Source organism: Scyliorhinus canicula, chromosome 7 (genome assembly GCF_902713615.1).
Source record: "Scyliorhinus canicula chromosome 7, sScyCan1.1, whole genome shotgun sequence".
NCBI lineage: Eukaryota > Metazoa > Chordata > Chondrichthyes > Carcharhiniformes > Scyliorhinidae > Scyliorhinus > Scyliorhinus canicula.
In genome coordinates, this window is record NC_052152.1 from 99,062 (window position 1) to 122,201 (window position 23,140).

A 23,140-nucleotide genomic window follows, 5' to 3' on the forward strand; every position below is an offset into this window, starting at 1 on the left:
TTGTGGGGAGGGTAATGTGTGGTTGGGTGCTGGGATGAGTGTGTGTTGCGGGAGTGTAATGTGGTGTGCGTGCTCTGGGATGAGTGTGTTGTGGGGAGTGTAATTTGTGTGTGTGGCTGGGGATGAGTGTGTGTGGGGGTGTTGTGTGTGTTGCGGCTGGGATGAGTGTGGTGGGAGTGTAATGTGTGTGTGGGGATGGGATGAGGTGTTGTGGGGAGTGTAAGGTGTGTGGGCTGGGATGAGTGTGTGTGGGGCTGGGATTGAGTGTTGGGTGGGGAGTGTAATGTGTGTCTGTGAGGCTGGGCTGAGTGATGTGTGGGTGAGTGTAATGTGTGTGTGCGGCTGGGATGAGTGTGTGTGGGGAGTGTAATGTGTGTGTGTGGCTGGGATGAGTGTGTGTGGGGAGTGTAATGTGTATGTGCAGCTGGGATGAGTGTGTGTGGGGAGTGTGATGTGTGTGTGCGGCTGGGATGAGTGTGTTGGGGAGTGTGATGAATGTGTGCGGCTGGGATGAGTGTGTGGGGGGAGTGTAATGTGTGTGTGCGGCTGGGATGAGTGTGTGTGGGGAGTGTGATGTGTGTTTGCGGCTGGGATGAGTGTGTTGGGGAGTGTGATGAATGTGTGCGGCTGGGATGAGTGTGTGGGGGGTGTAATGTGTGTTTGAGGCTGGGATGAGTGTGTGTGGGGAGTGTAATGTGTGTGTGTGGCTGGGATGAGTGTGTGTGGGGAGTGTAATGTGTGTGCGGCTGGGATGAGTGTGTTGGGGGAGTGTAATGTGTGTGCGGCTGGGATGAGTGTGTGTGGGGAGTGTAATGTGTGTGCGGCTGGGATGAGTGTGTTGGGGAGTGTAATGTGTGTGCGGCTGGGATGAGTGTGTGTGGGGAGTGTAATGTGTGTGCGGATGGGATGAGTGTGTGTGGGGAGTGTAATGTGTGTGCGGCTGGGATGAGTGTGTGTGGGGAGTGTAATGTGTGTGCGGCTGGGATGAGTGTGTTGGGGAGTGTAATGTGTGTGCGGCTGGGATGAGTGTGTGTGGGGAGTGTAATGTGTGTGTGCGGCTGGGATGAGTGTGTGTGGGGAGTGTAATGTGTGTGTGTGGCTAGGATGAGTGTGTGGGGGAGTGTAATGTGTGTGCGGCTGGGGTGAGTGTGTTGGGGAGTGTAATGTGTGTGCAGCTGGGATGAGTGTGTTGGGGAGTATATTGTGTGTGCGGCTGGGGAGAGTGTGTTGGGGAGTGTAATGTGTGTGCGGCTGGGATGAGTGTGTTGGGGAGTGTAATGTGTGTACGGCTGGGATGAGTGTGTTGGGGAGTGTAATGTGTGTGCGGCTGGGATGAGTGTGAATGGGGAGTGTAATGTGTGTGCGGCTGGGATGAGTGTGTGTGGGGAGTGTAATATGTGTGTGCGGCTGGGATGAGTGTGTGTGGGGAGTGTAATGTGTGTGTGCGGCTGGGATGAGTGTGTTGGGGAGTGTGATGAGTGTGTGCGGCTGGGATGAGTGTGTGGGGGGAGTGTAATGTGTGTGTGAGGCTGGGATGAGTGTGTGGGGGAGTGTAATGTGTGTGCGGCTGGGATGAGTGTGTGTGGGGAGTGTAATGTGTGTGTGCGGCTGGGATGAGTGTGTGTGGGGAGTGTAATGTGTGTGTGCGGCTGGGATGAGTGTGTGTGGGGAGTGTAATGTGTGTGTGCGGCTGGGATGAGTGTGTGTGGGGAGTGTAATGTGTGTGCGGCTGGGATGAGTGTGTGTGGGGAGTGTAATGTGTGTGCGGCTGGGATGAGTGTGTGTGGGGGAGTGTAATGTGTGTGCGGCTGGGATGAGTGTGTGTGGGGAGTGTAATGTGTGTGTGCGGCTGGGATGAGTGTGTGTGGGGAGTGTAATGTGTGTGCGGCTGGGATGAGTGTGTGTGGGGAGTGTAATGTGTGTGCGGCTGGGATGAGTGTGTGTGGGGAGTGTAATGTGTGTGCGGCTGGGATGAGTGTGTTGGGGAGTGTAATGTGTGTGTGCGGCTGGGATGAGTGTGTGTGGGGAATGTAATGTGTGTGTGCGGCTGGGAATGTGTCTGGGGAGTGTAATGTGAGTGTGCGGCTGGGATGAGTGGTGTGGGGGAGTGTAATGTGTGTATGGCTGGAATGAGTGTGTGTGGGGAGTGTATGTGTATGTGCGGCTGGGATGAGTGTGCGTGGGGGAGTGTATGTGTTGTGTGCGCTGGGATGAGTGTGTGTGAGGAGTGTGATGTGTGGTGCGGCTGGGAGTAGTGTGTGTGGGGAGGTGTAATGTGTGTGTGCGGCTGGGATGAGTGTGTGTGGGGAGTGTAATGTGTGTGTGTGGCTGGGATGAGTGTGTGTGGGGAGTGTAATGTGTGTGTGGGCTGGGATGAGTGTGTGTGGGGAGTGTAATGTGTGTGTGCGGCTAGGATGAGTGTGTGTGGGGAGTGTAATGTATGTGTGCGGCTGGTATGACTGTGTGTGGGGAGTACAATGTGTGTGCGGCTGGGATGAGTGTGTTCGGGAGTGTAATGTGTGTGCGGCTGGGATGTGTGTGTTGGGGAGTGTAATGTGTGTGCGGCTGGGATGAGTGTGTGTGGGGAGTGTAATGTGTGTGCGGCTGGGATGTGTGTGTTGGGGAGTGTAATGTGTGTGTGCGGCTGGGATGAGTGTGTGTGGGGAGTGTAATATATGTGCGGCTGGGATGAGTGTGTTGGGGAGTATAATGTGTGTGCGGCTGGGGAGAGTGTGTTGGGGAGTGTAATGTGTGTGCGGCTGGGATGAGTGTGTTGGGGAGTGTAATGTGTGTGTGCGGCTGGGATGAGTGTGTTGGGGAGTGTAATGTGTGTACGGCTGGGATAAGTGTGTTGGGGAGTGTAATGTGTGTGCGGCTGGGATGAGTGTGTGTGGGGAGTGTAATGTATGCGCGGCAGGGATGAGTGTGTGTGGGGAGTGTAATGTGTGTGTGCGGCTGGGATGAGTGTGTTGGGAGTGTGATGAGTGTGTGCGGCTGGGATGAGTGTGTGGGGGGAGTGTAATGTGTGTGTGAGGCTGGGATGAGTGTGTGGGGGGAGTGTAATGTGTGTGTGCGTCTGGGATGAGTGTGTTGGGGAGAGTGATGAGTGTGTGCGGCTGGGATGAGTGTGTGGGGGGAGTGTAATGCGTGTGTGCGGCTGGTATGAGTGTGTGTGGGGAGTGTGATGTGTGTGTGCGGCTGGGATGAGTGTGTGTGGGGAGTGTAATGTGTGTGTGTGGCTGGGATGAGTGTGTGTGGGGAGTGTAATGTGTATGTGCAGCTGGGATGAGTGTGTGTGGGGAGTGTGATGTGTGTGTGAGGCTGGGATGAGTGTGTTGGGGAGTGTGATGAATGTGTGCGGCTGGGATGAGTGTGTGGGGGGAGTGTAATGTGTGTGTGCGGCTGGGATGAGTGTGTGTGGGGAGTGTAATGTGTGTGCGGCTGGGATGAGTGTTTTTTGGGTGTGTAATGTGTGTGCGGCTGGGATGAGTGTGTGTGGGGAGTGTAATGTGTGTGCGGCTGGGATGAGTGTGTTGGGGAGTGTAATGTGTGTGCGGCTGGGATGAGTGTGTGTGGGGAGTGTAATGTGTGTGCGGCTGGGATGAGTGTGTTGGGGAGTGTAATGTGTGTGTGCGGCTGCGATGTGTGTGTGTGGGGAGTGTAATGTGTGTGTGCGGCTGGGATGAGTGTGTGTGGGGAGTGTAATGTGTGTGTGTGGCTAGGATGAGTGTGTGTGGGGAGTGTAATGTGTGTGCGGCTGAGTTGAGTGTGTGTGGGGAGTGTAATGTGTGTGCGGCTGGGATGAGTGTGTGTGGGGAGTGTAATGTGTGTGTGCGGATGGGATGAGTGTGTGTGGGGAGTGTAATGTGTGTGCGGCTGGGTTGAGTGTGTGTGGGGAGTGTAATGTGTGTGCGGCTGGGATGAGTGTGTGTGGGGAGTGTAATGTGTGTGTGCGGCTGGGATGAGTGTGTGGGGAGTGTAATGTGTGTGCGGCTGGGATGAGTGTGTGTGGGGAGTGTAATGTGTGTGTGCGGCTGGGATGAGTGTGTTGGGGAGTGTGATGAGTGTGTGCGGCTGGATGAGTGTGTGGGGGGAGTGTAAAGTGTGTGTGAGGCTGGGATGAGTGTGTGGGGGGAGTGTAATGTGTGTGTGCGGCTGGGATGAGTGTGTTGGGGAGTGTGATGAGTGTGTGCGGCTGGGATGAGTGTGTGGGGGAGTGTAATGTGTGTGTGCGGCTGGTATGAATGTGTGTGGGGAGTGTGATGTGTGTGTGCGGCTGGGATGAGTGTGTGGGGAGTGTAATGTGTGTGAGGCTGGGATGAGTGTGTGTGGGGAGTGTAATGTGTGTGTGTGGCTGGGGAGAGTGTGTTGGGGAGTGTAATGTGTGTGCGGCTGGGATGAGTGTGTTGGGGAGTGTAATGTGTGTGTGGCTGGGATGATTGTGTTGGGGAGTGTAATGTGTGTGTGCGGCTGGGATGAGTGTGTTGGGGAGTGTAATGTGTGTGCGGCTGGGATGAGTGTGTTGGGGAGTGTAATGTGTGTGTGCGGCTGGGATGAGTGTGTGTGGGGAGTGTAATGTGTGTGTGCGGCTGGGATGAGTGTGTGTGGGGAGTGTAATGTGTGTGTGCGGCTGGGATGAGTATGTGTGGGGAGTGTAATGTGTGTATGGCTGGGAAGAGTGTGTGTGGGGAGTGTAATGTGTATGTGCGGCTGGGATGAGTGTGCGTGGGGAGTGTAATGTGTGTGTGCGGCTGGGATGAGTGTGTGTGGGGAGTGTGATGTGTGTGTGTGCAGCTGGGATGAGTGTGTGTGGGGAGTGTGATGTGTGTGTGCGGCTGGGATGAGTGTGTATGGGGAATGTAATAAGAACATAAGAACTAGGAGCAGGAGTAGGCCATCTGGCCCCTATAGCCTGCTCCACCATTCAATGAGATCATGGCTGATCTTTTGTGGACTCAGCTCCACTTTCCGGCCCGAACACCATAACCCTTAATCCCTTTATTCTTCAAAAAACTATCTATCTTTACCTTAAAAACATGTAATGAAGGAGCCTCAACTGCTTCACTGGGCAAGGAATTCCATAGATTCACATCCCTTTGGGTGAAGAAGTTCCTCCTAAACTCAGTCCTAAATCTACTTCCCCTTATTTTGAGGCTATGTCCCCTAGTTCTGCTGTCACCCGCCAGTGGAAACAACCTGCCCGCATCTATCCTATCTATTCCCTTCATAATTTTAAATGTTTCTATAAGATTCCCCCTCATCCTTCTAAATTCCAACGAGTACAGTCCCAGTCCCAGTAATGTGTATGTGCGGCTGGGATGAGTGTGTGTGGGAGTGTAATGTGTGTGTGCGGCTGGGATGAGTGTGTGGGGGAGTGTAATGTGTGTGTGTGGCTGGGATGAGTGTGTGTGGGGAGTGTAATGTGTGTGTGCGGCAAGGATGAGTGTGTGTGGGGAGTGTAATGTGTGTGTGGGCTGGGATGAGTGTGTGTGGGGAGTGTAACTGTGTGTGCTGGGGCGTGGGGAGTGTAATGTGTGTGTGCGGCTGGGATGAGTGGGAGTGGGGAGTGCATTGTGTGTGCGGCTGGGATGAGTGTGTGTGGGGAGTGTAATGTGTGTGCGGCTGGGATGAGTGTGTTGGGGAGTGTAATGTGTGTGCGGCTGGGATGAGTGTGTGTGGGGAGTGTAATGTGTGTGTGCGGCTGGGATGAGTGTGTGTGGGGAGTGTAATGTGTGTGTGTGGCTGGGATGAGTGTGTGTGGGGAGTGTAATGTGTGTGTGCAGCTGGGATGAGTGTGTGTGGGGAGTGTGAATGTGTGTGTGCGGCTGGGATGAGTGTGTTGGGGAGTGTAATGAGTGTGTGCGGCTGGGATGAGTGTGTGGGGGAGTGTAATGTGTGTGTGCGGCTGGGATGAGTGTGTGTGGGGAGTGTAATGTGTGTGCGGCTGGGATGAGTGTGTTGGGGAGTGTAATGTGTGTGCGGCTGGGATGAGTGTGTGTGGGGAGTGTAATGTGTGTGCGGCTGGGATGAGTGTGTGTGGGGAGTGTAATGTGTGTGCGGCTGGGATGAGTGTGTGTGGGGAGTGTGATGAGTGTGTGCGGCTGGGATGAGTGTGTGTGGGGAGTGTAATGTGTGTGCGGCTGGGATGAGTGTGTGTGGGGAGTGTAATGTGTGTGCGGCTGGGATGAGTGTGTGTGGGGAGTGTAATGTGTGTGCGGCTGGGATGAGTGTGTGTGGGGAGTGTAATGTGTGTGTGCGGCTGGGATGAGTGTGTGTGGGGAGTGTAATGTGTGTGCGGCTGGGATGAGTGTGTGTGGGGAGTGTAATGTGTGTGTGTGGCTGGGATGAGTGTGTGTGGGGAGTGTAATGTGTGTGTGCGGCTGGGATGAGTGTGTGTGGGGAGTGTAATGTGTGTGTGCGGCTGGGATGAGTGTGTGTGGGGAGTGTAATGTGTGTGCGGCTGGGATGAGTGTGTTGGGGAGTGTAATGTGTGTGTGCGGCTGGGATGAGTGTGTGTGGGGAGTGTAATGTGTGTGTGCGGCTGGGATGAGTGTGTGTGGGGAGTGTAATGTGTGTGCGGCTGGGATGAGTGTGTGTGGGAGTGTAATGTGTGTGTGCGGCTGGGATGAGTGTGTGTGGGAGTGTAATGTGTGTGCGGCTGGGATGAGTGTGTGGGGGAGTGTAATGGTGTGTGCTGGCTGGGATGAGTGTGTGTGGGGAGTGTAATGTGTGTGTGCGGCTGGGATGAGTGTGTGTGGGGAGTGTAATGTGTGTGTGCGGCTGGGATGAGTGTGCTGGGGAGTGTAATGTGTGTGTGCGGCTGGGATGAGTGTGTTGGGGAGTGTAATGTGTGTGCGGCTGGGATGAGTGTGTGTGGGGAGTGTAATGTGTGTGTGCGGCTGGGATGAGTGTGTGTGGGGAGTGTAATGTGTGTGTGGGCTGGGATGAGTGTGTGTGGGGAGTGTAATGTGTGTGCGGCTGGGATGAGTGTGTGTGGGGAGTGTAATGTGTGTGTGCGGCTGGGATGAGTGTGTGTGGGGAGTGTAATGTGTGTGTGCGGGCTGGGATGAGTGTGTGTGGGGAGTGTAATGTGTGTGCGGCTGGGATGAGTGTGTTGGGGAGTGTAATGTGTGTGCGGCTGGGATGAGTGTGTGTGGGGAGTGTAATGTGTGTGTGCGGCTGGGATGAGTGTGTGTGGGGAGTGTAATGTGTGTGCGGCTGGGATGAGTGTGCTGGGGAGTATAATGTGTGTGCGGCTGGGAAGAGTGTTTTGGGGAGTGTAATGTGTGTGCGGCTGGGATGAGTGTGTGGGGGGAGTGTAATATGTGTGTGCGGCTGGGATGAGTGTGTGTGGGGAGTGTAATGTGTGTGTGGGGCTGGGATGAGTGTGTGTGGGGAGTGTGATGTGTGTGCGCGGCTGGGATGAGTGTGTGTTGGGGAGTGTAATGTGTGTGTGCGGCTGGGATGAGTGTGTGTGGGGAGTGTAATGTGTGTGTGGGGCTGGGATGAGTGTGTGTGGGGAGTGTAATGTGTGTGTGAGGCTGGGATGAGTGTGTGTGGGGAGTGTAATGTGTGTGTGCGGCTGGGATGAGTGTGTGTGGGGATTGTAATGTGTGTGTGCGGCTGGGATGAGTGTGTGTGGGGAGTGTAATGTGTGTGTGCGGCTGGGATGAGTGTGTGTCGGGATTGTAATGTGTGTGTGCGGCTGGGATGCGTGTGTGTGGGGAGTGTAATGTGTGTGTGGGGCTGGGATGAGTGTGTGTGGGGAGTGTAATGTGTGTGTGAGGCTGGGATGAGTGTGTGTGGGGAGTGTAATGTGTGTGTGCGGCTGGGATGAGTGTGTGTGGGGATTGTAATGTGTGTGTGCGGCTGGGATGAGTGTGTGTGGGGAGTGTAATGTGTGTGTGCGGCTGGGATGAGTGTGTGTGGGGATTGTAATGTGTGTGTGCGGCTGGGATGCGTGTGTGTGGGGAGTGTAATGTGTGTGTGCGGCTGGGATGAGTGTGTGTGGGGAGTGTAATGTGTGTGTGAGGCTGGGAAGAGTGTGTGTGGGGTGTGTAATATGTGTGTGCGGCTGGGATGAGTATGTGTGGGGAGTGTAATGTGTGTGTGCGGCTGGGATGAGTGTGTGTGGGGAGTGTAATGTGTGTGTGCGGCTTGGATGAGTGTGTGTTGGGGAGTGTAATGTGTGTGTGCGGCTGGGATGAGTGTGTGTTGGGGAGTGTAATGTTTGTGTGCGGCTGGGATGAGTGTGTGTGGGGAGTGTAATGTGTGTGTGCGGCTGGGATGAGTGTGTGTGGGGAGTGTAATGTGTGTGCGGCTGGGATGAGCGTGTGTGGGGAGTGTAATGTGTGTGCGGCTGGGATGAGTGTGTTGGGGAGTGTAATGTGTGTGTGCGGCTTGGATGAGGTTGTGTGGGGAGTGTAATGTGTGTGTGCGGCTGGGATGAGTGTGTGTGGGGAGTGTAATGTGTATGTGCGGCTGGGATGAGTGTGTGTTGGGGAGTGTAATGTGTGTGTGCGGCTGGGATGAGTGTGTTGGGGAGTGTAATGTGTGTGTGCGGCTGGGATGAGTGTGTGTGGGGAGTGTAATGTGTGTGTGCGGCTGGGATGAGTGTGTGTGGGGAGTGTAATGTGTGTGTGCGGCTGGGATGAGTGTGTGTGGGGAGTGTAATGTGTATGTGCGGCTGGGATGAGTGTGTGTGGGGAGTGTAATGTGTATGTGCGGCTGGGATGAGTGTGTGTGGGGAGTGTAATGTGTGTGTGGGGCTGGGATGAGTGTGTGTGGGGAGTGTAATGTGTATGTGCGGCTGCAGCTTGTCAGCCTCCTGAACGTCAATCACAGACCCGGCGACTGCCGCACTGGTTTTCATTGAAGTCAATTGTGTTCCATGCGGTACCTGTGCTAGCCCCTCAATGGTAGCAGAATCAGTCCAGGTGAGGCACCAGATTTTTTTCCTAGAAGTCCACGGATTCTCCATTGTCATCAACACCTATAAACCAGCCCCGCTTCTCCAGTTGTGCAAAGCAGAGGTTTGGATAACTGCAGAGTGTTATTTGGTATTTCAGACCCATTGAGGTAATTTCCAACATTCCATCAGCCTTTTTAATTATTCCAGGTCAAATGTTCTCTGCTATCGTGGTACTTAAAAAGCTTTTTATAGAAATATAAGCATAATAAACAAGAGAAATCTACTCACTGGATGTAAAATGTTTTTTCTAGGTTTCACGTGCACTTTATCCCTATATCCCTCAGAATGAGGATGAACTGAAGCTTAATTTCAGTGATTATATCTTCCTGGACCCCACAGACCAGCAGGATATGAGTGAAGGCTGGGTCCGTGGAATTTCACATCGAACTGGTTGTACAGGCCTTCTGCCTGAAAACTATACAGAAAAAGCGTACGAGTCGGACACCTGGGTCAGGCACAGGTAAGAATATGATAACATGTGGATAGCATGTATAGAGAGATGGTTACACTGCAGGCTCAGACTCCACAGACAGGCAGAGGATGGATAACCACCAGGCAGAACAAGATGACAAGGGAGGCTATCCAGGCACTCACCACCCTCTGTGTAAAAATCCTGCCTTGCACATCTCCTCTGAACTTTACCCCACGGACCTTAAACGTATGCCCCCTGGTGGCTGACCCCTCCACCCTGGGAAAGAGTGCCTGCCCATCCACTCTATCCATGTCCCTCATAATCTTGTAGACCTCTATCAGGTCACCCCTCAATCTCCGTCTTTCTAATGAAAACAGTTTGAGTCTATTAAGCCTCTCCACATAGCTAACACCCTCCAGACCAGGTAATATCCTGGTAGACCTCCTCTGCACCCTCTCCAAAGCCTCCACATCCTTCAGGTAATGTGGCGACCAGAATTGTGCGCAATATTCCAAGTGCGGCCTTACCAAGGTTCTTTCCAACTGCAGCATGACTTGCCAGTTTTTATACTCGATGCCCTGTCCAATGAAGGCAAGCATTCCGTATGCTTTCTTGACTACCTTGTCCACTTGTGTTGCCACTTTCAAAGATCTGTGGGCCTGAACATCCAGACCTTTCTGACTTTCTACATTCCAAAGAGTTTTGCCATTTATGGTATATTTCCCTGCTAGACCTACCAAAATGCATTACCTCACATTTGTCTGGGTTAAACTTCATTTGCCATTTCTCTTCCCATGTTTCCAACCTATCTATGTCCTGCTGTATCCTCTGACAACCTCTGCTATAAAATCTTTGATAATGGATTTGAGAATTTTCTTGTCCCGGTATCCAGTAAATGTTAGAATCTGGTCCAGCGTAGCTCAACAATCTCTAAAATATATCATGGATTTGTACATATCCAAGCCCATAACCAGAAAGTTAATTCCCAAACTGGTTACCATGTACATCAATAAGATAAGTATGAGTTAACTTTGTAAAAAGTTATTCTTACGATATAATATATTTGCATTGAAATAAGGAGCACTACTGATTATTGAAAAAATGATTGTGACATTTGCGACAAATTAACACTTGATAACATTCACATGTTTTTTTTAATAGGACATATGTTTTTTGTCAGACCCTGGTGAAAACTTCGACAACTGTTCATGTTTCATCTTCACAGCCTTTGGCAACAAACAGTATTCATAAACTTCTTGAATCACAGGTAATTATAAATTCATGATCTATTCCTGGACAGCAGATAAAGATCTTCGTAATCATTTTTTACCAAGGAATATGTATTAATTTCAGCAAAAACACCTCTTTGTTCGACAAATACAGTTAGAAACAAACCTTGAGATGTTAATGCCGGCATTTCACAATATTCCAACACCTCATGGTCACTTTACTGATATCCAACTTTTAGGCCTGAATTTTTCAGATGGCAGGATTACCTTTCTCACCATCCAGAGTGTTTCCCACCGACTCTGAGTGCCCCGCAGATATTTGATGCTCAAATCAGCATCAATTGGCTGCAGGCGGGAATTCTGTCCTCACGATGGAAGTCCCATCTTAGAGAGCTGCCAGCCAATCAGAATGGTTGGCCGCTCTCCAGTCCCTGAAGTGGACCGAAGGGGAACCTCAGGAAGATGCCTGAGTCTAAGTCCCGGTACCAGTGGGCAAGGTAAGCTGAAGGTGTCCCAGGGCAGGGAGAGTAGGGAAGGCCTCGGAAGGAGCAAGGGGCTCAAGGGGCCTCACGGTAGCATGGTGGTTAGCATCAATGCTTCACAGCTCCAGGGTCCCAGGTTCGATTCCCGGCTGAGTCACTGTCTGTGTGGAGTCTGCACGTCCTCCCCGTGTGTGCGTGGGTTTCCTCTGGGTGCTCCGGTTTCCTCCCACAGTCCAAAGATGTGCGGGTTAGGTGGATTGGCCGTTCTAAATTGCCCGTAGTGTAAGGTTAATGGGGGGATTGTTGGGATATGGGTTACGTGGGTTTAAGTAGGGTGATCATTGATCGGCACAACATCGAGGGCCGAAGGGCCTGTTCTGTGCTGTACTGTTCTATCTATGGTGGTGGTGGGGGTGGGGAGGTGGGGGTGGTGGTGCCAGGGCACAAGGCTGCGTGAGAGGGCAAGATTGGGCACCCCATCTGAAACCTTGCCCACCACGGTGTGAAGTGGCTGCCTGGCAATGAAGGCCAGAAACCTGAAAGGAATCCCATTCTTTCAATTCACAATACCTCCCTATGGGAAAGAGAGTAAAATTCAGACTTTACCAGATTTTTAATAATTCTGATTTTAAATTCTGAGCCTGCCATTGTGGGATTGGAAATCCTTCCCAGGGTTGGGTTGGATTGGATTGGATTGGATTGGATTTGTTTATTGTCACGTGTACCGAGGTACAGTGAAAAGTATTTTTCTGCAAGCAGCTCAACAGATTATTAAGTACATGAAATGAGAAGGAAATAAAAGAAAATACATAATAGGGCAACACAAGATATACAATGTAACTACACAAACACCGGCATCGGATGAAGCATACAGGGTGTAGTTATAATGAGGTCAGTCAATAAGAGGGTCATTTAGGAGTCTGGTAACAGTGGGGAAGAAGCTGTTTTTGAGTCTGTTTGTGCGTGTTCTCAGACTTCTGTATCTCCTGCCCGATGGAAGAAGTTGGAAGAGTGAGTAAGCCGGGTGGCGAGGGGTCTTTGATTATGCTGCCCGCTTTCCCCAGGCAGCGGGAGGTGTGGATGAAGTCAATGGATGGGAGGTAGGTTCGTGTGATGGACTGTGCTGTGTTCATGCCTCTCTGAAGTTTCTTGCGGTCCTGGGCCGAGCAGTTGCCATACCAGGCTGTGATGCAGCCAGACAGGATGCTTTCTATGGTGCATCTGTAAAAGTTGGTAAGGGTTAATGTGGACGTGCCGAATTTCCTTAGTTTCCTGAGGAAGTATAGGCGCTGTTGTGCTTTCTTGGTGGTAGCGTGACGTGGGTGGAGCAGGACAGATTTTTGGAGATGTGCACCCCTGGGAATTTGAAACTGCTAACCATCTCCACCTCGGCCCCGTTGATGCTGACAGGGGTGTGTACAGTACTTTGCTTCCTGAAGTCAATGACCAGCTCTTTAGTTTTGCTGGCATTGAGGGAGAGATTGTTGTCGCTGTACCACTAAACGAGGCATGAACGGACAGATAGGGTTAAGGAAAATCCCAAGGCTTTTTACACGTACATAAAAAGCAAGAGGGTAGCCAGGGAAAGGGTTGGCCCACTGAAGGATAGGCAAGGGAACCTATGTGTGAAGCCAGAGGAAATGGGCGAGGTACTAAATGAGTACTTTGCATCAGTATTCACCAAAGAGAAGGAATTGGTGGATGTTGAGTCTGGAGAAGGGTGTGTAGATAGCTTGGGTCACATTGAGATCCAAAAAGACAAGGTGTTGGACGTCTTGAAAAATATTAAGGTGGATAAGTCCCCAGGGCCTGATGGGATCTACCCCAGAATACTGAAGGAGGCTAGAGAGGAAATTGCTGAGGCCTTGACAGAAATCTTTGGATCCTCAGTCTTCAGGTGATGTCCCAGAGGACTGGAGAATAGCCAATGTTGTTCCTTTGTTTAAGAAGGGTCGCAAGGTTGATGCAGGTAGGGCAGTGGATGGGGTCTATATGGACTTCAGTAAGCCTTTGACAAGGTTCCCTCATGGCAGACTGGTACAAAAGGTGAAGTCACACGGGATCAGAGGTAAGCTGGCAAGATGGATACAGAACTGGCTAGGTCATAGAAGGCATAGAGTAGCAATGGAAAGGTGCTTTTCTGATTGGAGGGCTGTGACTAGTGGTGTTCTGCAGGGATCAGTGCTGGGACTTTTGCTGTTCGTAGTATATATAAATGATTTGGAGGAAAATGTACCTGATTAGTAAGTTTGTGGACGACACAAAGGTTGGTGGAATTACGGATAGCAATGAGGACTGTCAGAGGATACAGCAGGGTTTAGACCGTTTGGAGATTTGGGCAGAAAGATGGCAGATGGAGTTTAATCCAGACAAATGTGAGGTAATGCATTTTGGAAGGTCTAATACAGGTAGGGAATATACAGTGAATGGTAGAACCCTCAAGAGTATTGACAGTCAGAGAGATCTAGGTGTACAGGTCCACAGATCACTGAAAGGGGCAACACAGGTGGAGAAGGTAGTCAAGAAGGCATACGGCATGCTTGCCTTCATTGGCCGGGACATTGAGCATAAAAATTGGCAAGTCATGTTGCAGTTGTATAGAACCTTAGTTAGGCCACACTTGGAGTATAGTGTTCAATTCTGGGCGCCACACTACCAGAAGGATGTGGAGGCTTTAGAGAGGATGCAGAAGAGATTTACCAAGATGTTGCCTGGTATGGAGGACATTAGCTATGAGGAGCGGTTGAATAAACTCAGTTTGTTCTCACTGGAACGACGGAGGTTGAGGGGCGACCTGATAGAGGTCTACAAAATTATGAGAGGCATTGACATGGTGGATAGTCAGAGACTTTTCCCCAGGGTAGAGGGGTCAATTATTAGGGGGCATAGGTTTAAGGTGCGAGGGGCAAGGTTTAGAGGAGATGTACAAGGCAAGTTTTTTACACAGAGGGTAGTGGGTGCCTGAAAGTCGCTGCCGGAGGAGGTGGTGGAAGCAGGGACGATAGTGACATTTAAGGAGCAACTTGACGAATACATGAATAGGATGGGAATAGGGGCTGGTTTAGCTCACTGAGCTAAATCACTAGCTTTTAAAGCAGACCAAGCAGGCCAGCAGCACGGTTCGATTCCCATACCAGCCTCCCCGGACAGGCGCCGGAATGTGGTGACTAGGGGCTTTTCACAGTAACTTCATTGAAGCCTACTCGTGACAATAAGCGATTTTCATTTCAGTTTCAATAGAGGGATACGGACGCAGGTAGTGTAGAAGATTTTAGTTTAGACGGGCAGCATGGTCGGCGCAGGCTTGGAGGGCCGAAAGGCCTGTTCCGTGCTGTACTTTTCTTTGTTCTTTGTCCTTTGAGTTCATTCTTCTACTCCAGATTCTGACTCTGTAACAACAGACCTTACCTGTATTCTTACTGTACTATCAAACAGTAGAATAGATACTCACCAGTTTCTACTTACCAATCAGCAGGTTCCCAGGCTACTTATCTGTAATGCTCACTGCAGAACACTTCCCAGACAGGTTAAGTGTGAATGGGCTAAAATTGGTAGATAAGAACATAAGAACATAAGAAGAACATAAGAACTAGGAGCAGGAGTAGGCCATCTGGCTCCTCGAGCCTGCTCCGCCATTCAATTAGACCATGGCTGAACTTTTGTGGACTCAGCTCCACTTTCCGGCCCGAACACCATAACCCTTAATCCCTTTATTCTTCAAAAAACTATCTATCTTTACCTTAAAAACATGTAATGAAGGAGCCTCAACTGCTTCACCGGGCAAGGAATTCCATAGATTCACAACCCCTTGGGTGAAGAAGTTCCTCCTAAACTCAGTCCTAAATCTACTTCCCCTTATTTTGAGGCTATGCCCCCTAGTTCTGCTGTCACCCGCCAGTGGAAACAACCTGCCCGCATCTATCCTATCTATTCCCTTCATAATTTTATATGTTTCTATAAGATCCCACCGCATCCTTCTAAATCCCAACGAGTACAGTCCCAGTCTACTCAACCTCTCCTCATAATCCAACCCCTTCAGCTCTGGGATTAACCTAGTGAATCTCCTCTGCACACCCTCCAGCGCCAGTACGTCCTTTCTCAAGTAAGGAGACCAAAACTGAACACAATACTCCAGGTGTGGCCGCACTAACACCTTATACAATTGCAACATAACCTCCCTAGTCTTAAACTCCATCCCTCTAGCAATGAAGGACAAAATTCCATTTGCCTTCTTAATCACCTGTTGCACTTGTAAACCAAATAGGACTTTGGTTAGGCCACATTTGGAATACTGCGTGCAGTTCTGGTCGCCACATTACCAGAAGGATGTGGATGCTTTAGAGAGGGTGCAGAGGAGGTTCACCAGGATGTTGCCTGGTATGGACGGTGCTAGCTATAAAGAAAGGTTGAGTAGGTTAGGATTGTTTTCGTTGGGAAGACGGAGGTTGAGGGGGGACCTGATTGAGGTCTACAAAATGGAGTATAATGTGGAAGAATGAGAACTTGTCAACTTTGGAAAGAAGAATAGAAAAGTAGTGAACTATTTAAACAAAGAACAAAGAAAATTACAGCACAGGAACAGGCCCTTCGGCCCTCCCAGCCTGCACCGATCCAGATCCTTTATCTAAACCTGTCCCGTATTTTCCAAGGTCTACTTCCCTCTGTTCCCCGCCCGTTCATATATCTGTCTAGATGCATCTTAAATGATGCTATCGTGCCCGCCTCTACCACCTCCACTGGCAAAGCGTTCCAGGCACCCACCACCCTCTGCGTAAAAAACTTTCTACGCACATCTCCCTTAAACTTTCCCCCTCTCACCTTGAAATTGTGACCCCCTTGTAATTGACACCCCCAATCTTGGAAAAAGCTTGTTGCTATCCACCCTGTCCATACCTCTCATAATTTTGTAGACCTCAATCAGGTCCCCCCTCAACCTCCGTCTTCCCAACGAAAACAATCCTAATCTACTCAACCTTTCTTCATAGCTAGCACCCTCCATACCAGGCAACATCCTGGTGAACCTCCTCTGCACCCTCTCTAAAGCATCCACATCCTTCTGGTAATGTGGCAACCAGAACTGCACGCAGTATTCCAAATGTGGCCTAACCAAAGTCCTATACAACTGTAACATGACCTGCCAACTCTTGTACTCAATACCCCGTCCGATGAAGGCAAGCATGCTGTATACCTTCTTGACCACTCTATCAACCTGCGTAGCCACCTTCAGGGTACAATGGACCTGAACTCCCAGATCTCTCTGTACATCAATTTTCCCCAGGACTCTTCTATTGACCGTATAGTCCGGTCTTGAATTAGATCTTCCAAAATGCATCACCTCGTATTTGCCTGGATTGAACTCCATCTGCCATTTCTCTGCCCAACTCTCCAATCTATCTATATTTTGCTGTATTCTCTGACAGACCGCCTCGCTATCTGCAACTCCACCAATCTTAGTATCATCTGCAAACTTGCTAATCAGACCACCTATACCTTCCTCCAGATCATTTATGTACATCACAAACAACAGTGGTCTGAGCACGGATCACTGTGGAACACGACTAGTCACCCTTCTCCATTTTGAGACACACCCTTCCACCACTACTCTCTGTCTCCTGTTGCCCAGCCAGTTTTTTATCCATCTAGCTAGTACACCCTGAACCCCATATGACTTCACTTTTCCATCAACCTGCCATGGGAAACTTTATCAAACGCCTTACTAAAGTCCATGTATACGACATCTACAGCCCTTCCCTCATCAATTAACTTTGTCACTTCCTCAAAGAATTCTATTAGGTTTGTAAGACATGACCTTCCCTGCAGAAAACCATGCTGCCTATCACTGATAAGTCTATTTTCTTCCAAATGTGAATAGATCCTATCTCTCAGTATCTTCTCCAACAGTTTGCCGACCACTGACATCAAGCTCACAGGTCTATAATTCCCTGGATTATCCCTGCTACCCTTCTTAAACAAAGGGACAACATTAGCAATTCTCAAGTCCTCCGGGACCTCACCTGTGCTCAAGGATGCTGCAAAGATATCTGTTAAGACCCCAGCTATTTCGACCCTCACTTCCCTCAGTAACCTGGGATAGATCCCATCCGGTCCTGGGGACTTGTCCACCTTAATGTCTTTTAGAATACCCAAAACTTCCCCCTTCCGCATGACGACTTGACCTAGAGTATTTAAACATCCATCCCTAGCCTCAACATCCGTCTTGTCCCTCTCCTTGGTGAATATCGATGCAAAGTACTCATTAAGAATCTCACCCATTTCCTCTGACTCCACGCATAAATTCCCTCTTTTGTCTTTGAGTGGGCCAATCCTTTCCTAGTTACCCTCTTGCTCCTTATATAAGAATAAAAATGCTTTGGGATTTTCCTTAACCCTGTTAGCCAAAGATATTTCATGACCCCTTTTGGGTCCTACATTCCCGATATTCTTCCAAAGCTTCATCTGTCTTCAGTCGCCTAGACCTTATGTATGCTTCCTTTTTCATCTGAGCTAGTCTCACAATTTCACCCGTCATCCATGGATCCCTAATCTTGCCATTTCTATTCCTCATTTTCACAGGGACATGTCTGTCCTTCACTGTAATCAACCTTTCCTTAAAAGACTCCCAATGGCGAAAGACTGCATAACTTTATGTTTCAGAGGGACGTGTGTGCCCTGGTACATGAATCACAAAATGTCCGAAGGCAAAGGGAAACCCCTAGAAGATCAAAACCCATCTTTCTTCCAGCCCTTTGAAGAATTCATGTAAGAAACTGGACTGGCCACTTCTGCCTGATTGCCTGGGCCAAACATAGAACATAGAACATAGAACGATACAGCGCAGTACAGGCCCTTCGGCCCACGATGTTGCACCGACATGGGAAGTCAAAAACTAAAGGCCATCTAACCTACACTATGCCATTATCATCCATATGCTTATCCAATAAACTTTTAAATGCCCTCAATGTTGGCGAGTTCACTACTGTTGCAGGTAGGGCATTCCACGGCCTCACCACTCTTTGCGTAAAAAACCTACCTCTGACCTCTGTCCTATATCTATTACCCCTCAATTTAAGGCTATGTCCCCTCGTGCTAGCCACCTCCATCCGCGGCAGAAGGCTCTCACTGTCCACCCTATCTAACCCTCTGATCATTTTGTATGCCTCTATTAAGTCACCTCTTAACCTTCTTCTCTCTAACGAAAACAACCTCAAGTCCATCAGCCTTTCCTCATAAGATTTCCCCTCCATACCAGGCAACATTCTGGTAAATCTCCTCTGCACCCGTTCCAAAGCTTCCACGTCCTTCCTATAATGAGGCGACCAGAACTGTACGCAATACTCCAAATGCGGCCGTACCAGAGTTTTGTACAGCTGCAACATGACCTCATGGCTCCGGAACTCAATCCCTCTACCAATAAAGGCCAACACACCATAGGCCTTCTTCACAACCTTATCAACCTGGGTGGCAACTTTCAGGGATCTATGTACATGGACACCGAGAGCCCTCTGCTCATCCACACTACCAAGAATTTTACCATTAGCCAAATAGTCCGCATTCCTGTTATTCTTTCCAAAGTGAATCACCTCACACTTCTCTACATTAAACTCCATTTGCCACCTCTCAGCCCAGCTCTGCAGCTTATCTATGTCCCTCTGTAACCTGCAACATCCTTCCACACTGTCTACAACTCCACCGACTTTAGTGTCGTCTGCAAATTTACTCACCCAACCTTCTGTGCCTTCCTCTAGGTAATTTCTAAAAATGACAAACAGCAACGGCCCCAGAACAGATCCTTGTGGTACGCCACTCGGAACTGAACCCCATTCTGAACATTTGCCATCAACCACCACCCTCTGTCTTTTTTCAACTAGCCAATTTCTGATCCACATCTCTAAATCACCCTCAATCCCCAGCCTCTGTATTTTCTGCAATGGCCGACCGTGGGGAACCTTATCAAACGCTTTACTGAAATCCATATACACCACATCAACTGCTCTACCCTCGTCTACCTGTTCAGTCACCTTCTCAAAGAACTCGATAAGGTTTGTGAGGCATGACCTACCCTTCACAAAACCATGCTGACTATCCCTAATCATATTATTCCTATCTAGATGATTATAAATCGTATCTCTTATAATCCTCTCCAAGACTTTACCCACAACAGACGTTAGGCTCACAGGCCTATAGTTACCGGGGTTTTCTCTACTCCCCTTCTCGAACAAAGGGACCACATTTGCTATCCTCCAGTCCTCTGGCACTATTCCTGTAGCCAATGATGACATAAAAATCAAAGCCAAAGGCTCAGCAATCTCTTCCCTGGCTTCCCAGAGAATCCTAGGATAAATCCCATCAGGCCCCGGGGACTTATCTATTTTCACCTTGTCCAGAATTGCCAACACTTCTTCCCTACGCACCTCAATGCCATCTATTCTAATAGCCTGGGTCTCAGCATTCTCCTCCACAATATTATCTTTTTCCTGAGTGAATACTGATGAAAAGTATTCATTTAGTATCTCGCTTATCTCCTCAGCCTCCACACACAACTCCCCACCACTGTCCTTAACTGGCCCTACTCTTACCCTAGTCATTCTTTTATTCCTGACATACCTATAGAAAGCTTTTGGGTTTTCCTTGACCCTACCTGCCAAAGACTTCTCATGTCCTCTCCTTGCTCGTCTTAGCTCTCTCTTTAGATCCTTCCTCGCTTCCCTGTAACTATCAAGCGCCCCAACTGAAACTTCACGCCTCATCTTCACATAGGCCTCCTTCTTCCGCTTAACAAGAGATTCCACTTCTTTGGTAAACCACGGTTCCCTCGCTCTACCCCTTCCTCCCTGCCTGACTGGTACGTACTTATCAAGAACATGCAATAGCTGTTCCTTGAACAAGCTCCACATATCCAGTGTGCCCAACCCTTGCAGCCTACTTCTCCAACCTACACATCCTAAGTCATGTCTAATGGCATCATAATTGCCCTTCCCCCAGCTATAACTCTTGCCCTGCGGGGTATACTTATCCCTTTCCATCACTAACGTAAAGGTCACCGAATTGTGGTCACTGTCTCCAAAGTGCTCACCTACCTCCAGATCTAACACCTGGCCTGGTTCATTACCCAAAACCAAATCCAATATAGCCTCGCCTCTTGTTGGCCTGTCAACATATTGTGTCAGGAAACCCTCCTGCACACATTGTACATGTTTTTGGTGTGGACAGTGTATTAAAGGGGCAATTGTCTTGTAATAAGCTTTATTGACCCTCAATTAATATGCACTGTATTGTCGCAGTAAGTTTGGGAAAGAGTGGAAGGTGGTGGGGTGGGCTGGTTTATGTACCTGGATTGTGGAATTCTCTCTCCAATCAGCATTCAAAGCTGGTTATTAAATATATTCAAAGGTGAGTTGGACAGATTTTTGATTGACAAGAGAGACACAGGCTATGGGGGTAGACAGGAGAGGAGAGTGAAGCCACAATCAGACCAGCTATGATCTTATCAAATGGCAGAGCCAGCTCAAAGGACCAAATTCTGCTGTTAATTATTGTGTGTTCTTGTGTGCTGATCCTTCTGCAGTCCTTGTTTCAATTTTCAATTTGAACCTATCCTGTCTTGCAGTTGGTTGAAGCAGCCTCCTCCAGGAGATGTGTTATAACCATGCGACATGCTGAAAGAGTCGATCTAGTGTTTGGCAAGTCTTGGTTGGCACAGTGCATCACCAGCGAAGGTATGTTTCAGGTGAAGAATGAAAGTTCTGTAACTCACTTGCTATTAATCTCAAGTAAAGTTTATGACAGGGTGGCAGTAAATTACTTTTCCTGCAAAGGCTGAGTGAGTGGGCAGATGCAGTTTAATGTGGATAAATGTGAGGTTATCCACTTCGGTCACAAAAATAGGAAGGTAGATTATTATTTGAATGGGTGTATATTGAGAGGTGGATACTCAACGAGACCTCGGTGTCCTCGTGCATCAAACACTGAAAGTAAGTGCGCAGGTACAGCAGGCAGTAAAGAGGCAAATGGTATTTTGGCCTTCAGAGCGAGAGGATTGGAGTATAGGAATAGAGATGCTTCACTGCAATTGTATAGGGCATTGGTGAGGCCACACCTGGAGCATTGTGGGCCGTTTGGTGTCCTTATCTGAGGAAGGATGTTCTTGCTATGGAGGGAGGACAGAGAAGGTTTACCTGACTGATTCCTGGGATGGTGGGGAGATATGAGGAAAGATGAAGTTGGTGAGGATTATATTCATTGGAGTTTTGAAGAATGAAAGGGGATCACATAGAAACTTACAAAACTCTAACAGGATTAGACAGGGTAGATTCAGAAAGAATGTTCCCGATAGTGGGGGAGTCCAGAACTAGGGGTCATAGTTTGAGGATAAGGGGTAAACCTTTTAGGACTGAGGTGAAGAGGAATTTCTTCACCCAGAGAGTGGTGAATCTGTGGAATTCACTACCACAGAAAGTAGTTGAGGCCAAACATTGTGTAATTTCAAGAAGAAATTAGATTTACTCTTGGGATGAAAGGGATGAAGGGATATGGGGGGAAGGCAGGATCAGGGTATTGAACTTGATGATTAGCCATGATCATACTAAATGGTGGAACAGGCTCAAAGGGCTGAATGGCCTCCTCCTGCTTCAATTTTCTATATTTACAGTTTTTTTCCTGTCCATTGTCTGGTCAGAGAAAACAATCTTAAATGTTGTACCTCATAATTTAAAAAGATATTCTTGTGATATGGGCATAGCTGACAACCTCGTAATTTATTGTCCAACCCTCGTTGCACTTGAGAAACATAGAAAATAGAAGCAGGAGGAGGCTATTCGGCCCTTCGAGCCTGCTCCGCCATTCATTATTATCATGGCTGATCATCCAACTCAATAGCCTAATCCTGCTTTCTCTCCATATCCTTTGATCCCCTTCACCTAAATGTGATATCTAACTGCTTCTCTTTTGGCACAACTACTTTCTGTGGTAACAAATTCCATAGATCAATAACTCTCTGGGTGAAGAAATTTCTCCTCATTTCTGTCCTAAACTGTCTCCCCCGTATCCTCAGACTGTGACCCCCTGGTTCTGGACACACCCACCATCGGGAACACCCTTCCTGCATCAACTCTGTCCAGTCCTGTTAGAATTTTAAAGGTTTCTATGAGATCCCCCCTCATTCTTCTGAACTCCAGCGAATACTATCCTAACCGATTCAATCTCTCCTCACGTGTCAGTCCTGCCATCTCAGGAGTCAGTCTGGTAAATTTTCACTGCACTCCCTCTATAGCAAGAACATCCTTCCTGAATAAGGAGACAAAATCTGCACACAATATTCCAGCTGTGGCCTCATCACAGGCCTGTATAGATGGTAGCAAGATATCCTTGCTCCTGTATTCGAATCCTCTCACAATGAAGGCCAACATACCATTTGCCTTCTTTACCGCCTGCTGAACTTGCGCGCTCGCCTTCGGTGACTGGTGCACAAGGACGCCCAGGTCCCGCTGCACATTCCCTTTCTGAATTTATGTCCATTCAGATAATAATCTGCCTTCTCGTTTTTGCTACCAAAGTGGATAACTTCACATTTATCCAAATTATACAGCATCTGCCATTCATTTGCCCACTCACTCAACTTGTCCAAATCACACTGAAGGATCTCTGCATCCTCCTCACAGCTCACCCTCCCACCCAATTTGGTGTCATCTGCAAATTTGGAAATATGAGATTTTGTTTCCTCATCTAATTAATTAATATATATTGTGAATAGCTGGGGTCCCAGCACCGATCCATGCGGTACCTCACTGGCTGCCAATTCAAAAAAGACCCATTAATTCCTACTCTTTGTTTCCTGTCTGCCAACCAGTTTTCTATCCATCTCACTACACTTACCCCAATCCCATGTGCTTTAATTTTACACGCTAATCTCTAATGTAAGACTTTTGTCAAAAGCCTTCTGAAAGTCCAAATAAACCACATCTACTGGCTCCCCCTCGTCAACTCTACTAATTACATCCTCAAAGAATTCCAGTAGATTTGTCAATCATGATTTCCCCTTTATAAATCC

The 23,140-nt window shown here is 48.9% G+C and overlaps 1 protein-coding gene across 1 annotated transcript in view; it reads left to right on the forward strand.

Annotated features, from left to right (window-relative positions):
- Window positions 1-23,140, forward strand: part of LOC119968698 (ubiquitin-associated and SH3 domain-containing protein A-like) — a 231,182-nt gene that overhangs the window by 68,089 nt on the left and 139,953 nt on the right. Inside the window, exons 6-8 of the mRNA XM_038801292.1 lie at window positions 9,223-9,431; window positions 10,545-10,650; window positions 20,702-20,810. Coding sequence (XP_038657220.1) covers window positions 9,223-9,431; window positions 10,545-10,650; window positions 20,702-20,810 — 424 coding nt within the window. The remainder of the gene's footprint in view (window positions 1-9,222; window positions 9,432-10,544; window positions 10,651-20,701; window positions 20,811-23,140) is intronic.